Source organism: Durio zibethinus, chromosome 18 (genome assembly GCF_047325235.1).
Source record: "Durio zibethinus cultivar Kanyao isolate XHJ-2024 chromosome 18, ASM4732523v1, whole genome shotgun sequence".
In the NCBI taxonomy this organism is placed as follows: Eukaryota; Viridiplantae; Streptophyta; class Magnoliopsida; order Malvales; family Malvaceae; genus Durio; species Durio zibethinus.
The window spans coordinates 3,281,762-3,286,508 of record NC_143179.1 but is presented as its reverse complement, the minus strand read 5'-3'; the positions used below and the strand labels follow the sequence as shown (position 1 = coordinate 3,286,508).

At 30.8% G+C, this 4,747-nt stretch overlaps 1 protein-coding gene across 3 annotated transcripts; it reads left to right on the top strand.

The window, feature by feature from the left end:
• Positions 1–755: 755 nt before the first annotated feature.
• Positions 756–4,253, top strand: LOC111298965 (cyclin-dependent kinase F-4-like). 3 transcript variants are annotated; one of them, XM_089746994.1, is made up of 9 exons: positions 756–1,412; positions 1,496–1,574; positions 1,679–1,747; positions 1,832–1,912; positions 2,007–2,143; positions 2,444–2,496; positions 2,584–2,650; positions 3,413–3,494; positions 3,795–4,253. In XM_089746994.1, the coding sequence occupies exons 1-9, from the start codon at positions 1,405–1,407 to the stop codon at positions 4,194–4,196; spliced, it is 978 nt and encodes a 325-aa protein (XP_089603120.1). In that variant the 5' UTR covers positions 756–1,404; the 3' UTR covers positions 4,197–4,253. The 3 variants fall into 3 exon arrangements, with proteins under 3 accessions (XP_089603120.1, XP_089603121.1, XP_089603119.1); XM_089746995.1 differs by having other exon boundaries at positions 1,343–1,574; positions 3,996–4,253; XM_089746993.1 differs by having other exon boundaries at positions 1,343–1,574.
• The last annotated feature ends 494 nt before the right edge of the window (positions 4,254–4,747 follow it).

Below are 4,747 nucleotides of genomic sequence, written 5' to 3'. Positions count from 1 at the left end.
GAAGTAGTAGCTAAATATCAGAAAATTCAAGTTCAAATTAAGTTATATTGTTGGCAGATTTGAGTTAATTTAATGTTAATTATTTTAATTAAATGATGATTAGTTTGTTTCTTTAATCATGGGATAATGTTCTAATTCTTTACTTAGGATGATGAATTAAATTTAATACTAATTTTTAATGGTACAATTTTACCACTATACGTTCTAATTTAGTTCAAAAATTAATAAAAGGTTAGAATGTTCTCTAAAATATTACAATATTTTTTACACAATATTTTTTTACTTTACTTTTAATTAATGTTTAAATAAATTAAAGTACAACTATAAAATTGCACTTGTCCAAAGATGAATGATAAATTTAATTTATTATTTTATGGAAAATGATAAATTTGAATCTTTCATTAAAAAGAAGTGCTGAATAAGAATCTTTCATTGTTGTGCTGAACTTGATGTACAGTAGTCTCGCAATGTGCACAATATTTAACTACAGTAGCAGCCACAAAGGAAGAAGACCTTGCAATTTTTGAATAAGAAATGCTGCATGTTTTTTCTCGAGATTGATGAAATTTTGCCGAGTGACAAAAAATGAACAAAAACACAATATATAATAATAATAATAATAATAATATATAAAAGCTGTCCTCCATTAGTTTTAATGGGACAGCTGAGCAATGTAAATCAAATGGATTTGAGGGTAATTTTTGTCTCTTTATTTCTCCAAAAACTTCTTATCCCTGTTACTCCCATTGCTTCTCATTCCCTTTTCCATTTCCTTCTTCAAATCCCTCTCACTCCCAAGTAAAGCCAGATAATTGAGTGTCCCAATCTTAATATCTATAATAGTATTTCCTGTTTCTTTAGGTCCCTTCAATGGGTAGGGGGGCTGCTGCAGTAACTGTTGCTGAAACAAATTTGACCTCTGAACAAAATGGGAATATTTCAACTGAGCCATAGGCTCCTTTTAATGTCTGCATAGAGGCTTACTGCCTCCCCGAACATCAGTGAAGGAAGAGTGAAGGAAGAGTTCATTGATTTGCAAATGTTAAGGGAGGCTTTCTGTTGGTGTTTTGATGTTTTTGCCTCTGTGCATGCATGATGTTTGTGTTTAGATTTTTTTTTTTTTTGGTGCATGGTGTTTTTTTTAAGCTTCATAGCTGGGGTCTTAATTAAAGCGCCAGATTGGCAAATGCCATGAATTTGATGAATTTCTTGTGCCTTTTTGTTTAAATTTTAATTTGATTCACCAACTTTCATTTTTTTTTCTTTATCTGGTTTATATTTTAGATTTGTTTGAATTTAAAGTTTGAGCCTTATTAACGTTTCTGGATGTTAATTGGGGAAGATCAAGTTAGATTCTTATACATCCCTTGAGTAAAAAAAGGGCTACTTTTGTTCCGTAAGAAAATGGAGAGGTAAGTTGTTTACTCTGGAATGTATTATTCTGTTTATTTTGTGCATGGCAATTTATGCTTATCAATGTTTTGAATGATATTAGGTACAAGTTAATTAAGGAAGCTGGTGATGGAACTTTTGGTGTTGTGTGGCGAGCTATTAATAAGCTGTTTGGTGAAGTTGTGAGTATACCTGGGATTTTGTCTATTTGAAATTGTAAGAACATGTTTCTTTTAATACGTAGATATTGATATATCTTTTCAAATAAATATTTTCTATTATGAAGGCTGCAATTAAGAAAATGAAGAAGAAATATTACACTTGGGAAGAGTGTGTGAATATGAGAGAAGTTAAGGTAATATGAATTGCTTTGTTTTGTTTTTCTCATAGTTATTTGTTTCATATCATGATATTCTGTTTTGTTTGACAATCGCTGCGGAGAATGAATCATCCCAATACTGTGAAGCTTAAGGAGGTCATCAGGAAAAATGACATTCTATACTTTGTGTTCGAATATATGGTAAGTGAACAGCTTGTAGTTGTGTTCGACTTATAACTTTCTCTTTAATCATTGGGGGTTTAATTATTTTGTTGAAAACGTGAAATTGTTCCAGGAATGTAACCTTTACCAACTTATGAAAGACAGGGAAAAGCTTTTCCAGAAGTTGAAATCAGAAATTAGTGTTTCTAAGTATTTCAAGGTCTTACATACATGCACCAGCGTGGATATTTTCATCGTGACCCAAAGCAGGTATTGTATTTACTATTTGTCTATAACATTTATGTATATTTTTTTTACATCAATTCAAAGAAAATTTCTATAACTAACTGTCCTTTTGCTTTCCAGAGAATTTGTCGGTTACTAAAGATATAATCAAAGTTACTTAATTTTAGTTTTGCACATGAAATAAATTCACATCCACCATACACGTAGTACGTCTGAACACGCTGGTAGGTTTGATACATTGAGAATTTAGTAGCTTTTCCACCTTTTCTGTTATTTTTTATATTCATTACAACTTTTCTGAGCTTTGAGTTCTTTGTATTTTAGGTGTTGTGCCCCTGAAGTTTTTCTTCACACATGCTTATATACTTCAAAAGTTGGTCAGTTTTGAGTTCAATCAATATTAATTCACTTAGGATACAATTGGTGACAGCCCTTTTAATTATGCTTTTTCTCCTTAATTATAGATATGTGGGCGATGGGTGCAACCATGGCTGAATTTTTCACCTTATGTCCTCTTTTTCCTGGCACCAGGTATGTTATTTTCTTGTATAAATTGGATTGTGAACTTTTCCCTAAGATTCTGCATTTTAGATAGGCATTAGATAATATTTCATTATCTTTATTAGTATGTTCGTTAATAATGGGTAGTTGCCTGGTTATTCATAAGATTCATGCTATTCCTTCATTGTTATTATGCATAAACTAAAGCAGATGAAATCTACAAAATTTGCAGTGTAATAGATACTTCAATTAAGGATTCGTGGCCTGACAGGCTTAATCTTACAAGGCCTATAAACTACCAATTCCCATAGGTCTCTCTCTCAATTGTGATCTTGCACAATCATTAGCTTCATCGCATGATTTCCAAGTTATTTTTAGCGATGTACAATTGCTTTCGATTATTTTAATGAGTGTATGGAATCTTACATCTTTTTCAATCTTTCTGTTACTGGACATTGCAGTTTGCTGGTGTGCATCTGTCTGTGTTGATTCCATCAACCAGTGACGATGCAGTCAACCTTATTACAGTTAAGTGCATGTCTGCTAACTTTGATGCTTTTTGTTAATAATAATATAAGTTCCTTAAAGTATAAGTTGGTACATAAAGTTAAAAAGTACAGAATTTGTAATAATATACTATTATTTTTAAACCATACAATTTCTATCAATCATTTGGTAAAAAGAGTGAAAAATCTCCCAAGGGCAAAGTGCAGGTTATAATTTTAGCTTACAATTTCAATGCAATATGGAATAGAGATAAAATTCATCTAACGCAATTTCATTTCTCTGTAGGTGGGGTGGTATTGAATTTACAATGCCATGTGGAAGAGTAATAAGTGCAACTGAAAGCTATATTCATGGGCTAGATGAAAAGGTACACTAGATTTAATACATGGTTAACCTTCTATCCAAAATCATTTTTTACTTACTAATCACCTAATTGGAGTGAAAATTTGAATTGTATTACATATGACAAATATGACGAATTTACTAATCACCCTGTTATATATATATTATCTCTAAGTAAATTTGAATATTCAATTCAGTCTTCATGATTTGTTAACTATTCAGTTTACAATCTAAGAACTGATAAAGTTGGTGTAAACTACATTGCAGTTCATTTAGTAGCTTCATCCACAAGTATGATATTAGCATTAAGAAAAAAATGTTGCAGACAACTGCATCTTTGAAATTTATAGTTTTGAACCCTAAGGGACGCATTTGGACGATGGTAGCAAGAAGAGGTGCAAGTGTGATCTATGCTGATACGGTTGCTTCTCTTCTTTCTGCACTCAAGGTTTTTAGGATAGGACCAAAACCTTGTAATTTTGTGGGCTTGATTTTAATTTACTCATATAATTTATTGGCTGATCAGGTTGGCGATCTTGGCTTTGTTTCTGAGCTTGGAAATTATGTAGAATATAGTAGAGCTCCCAATGAAGAGGAAGTATTGCAGTATACCAATGTAGTAATTGATGTAAGGACTCTGGCCCTTTATTCACATTGTAATGTTGCTTATAGTGTGTTGATTGTACAGTTTGAAGTTGTTGAAACTTTGGGCAATTTGTCATTTTGATGGTGTAACTCAAAATTGAAAGTTAATGTGGTAACTTTTTGGTTATTTTGAATTTATTGTCAAACTTGTATGTTTGGGTATGATGCTGCATTGTCATGATAATTTTGTGTCTTTCTTCTTAATATTGTAAGTAAATGGTGGTTGCGAACGTATGGGAAATTATTTCATACTTTTCTAATAAATAATTAAAATTTGAATCTAAATTGTTGTATTTGCTCTTGATGAATGTAGATTTTCAATGGTATTTATATTAAAGTGAAAAAGGCAACAATGAACATGTTTCCCCCTATTGAACTTTATGTGACTTACGGGTATCTTTTACTTTCCTGCTTCTTTGTTTTTCCTTTTAATATTTTATATACTTACATTACCTTATTTTTTAGTAATGTATGTTTTTAGATATCATATTCTCATCTTAGACATAATTTATGTCTATTGTGATTGCATTATAATTTTAACTTTTTGATAACTTACAGTTTAAGCTAATGAAACTCACGAAAAAACATGACTATAACTTTTCTTTTATTATATATTTTTTAATGTTTAAATTA

Coding starts and splice junctions, on each gene's coding strand:
- LOC111298965 (XM_089746993.1), top strand. CDS start 1,467: ATGCTTATCAATGTTTTGAATGATATTAGGTACAAGTTAATTAAGGAA. Junction 1,575..1,678: donor ATAAGCTGTTTGGTGAAGTT/GTGAGTATACCT, acceptor TCTATTATGAAG/GCTGCAATTAAGAAAATGAA. Junction 2,497..2,583: donor CTTATATACTTCAAAAGTTG/GTCAGTTTTGAG, acceptor CCTTAATTATAG/ATATGTGGGCGATGGGTGCA.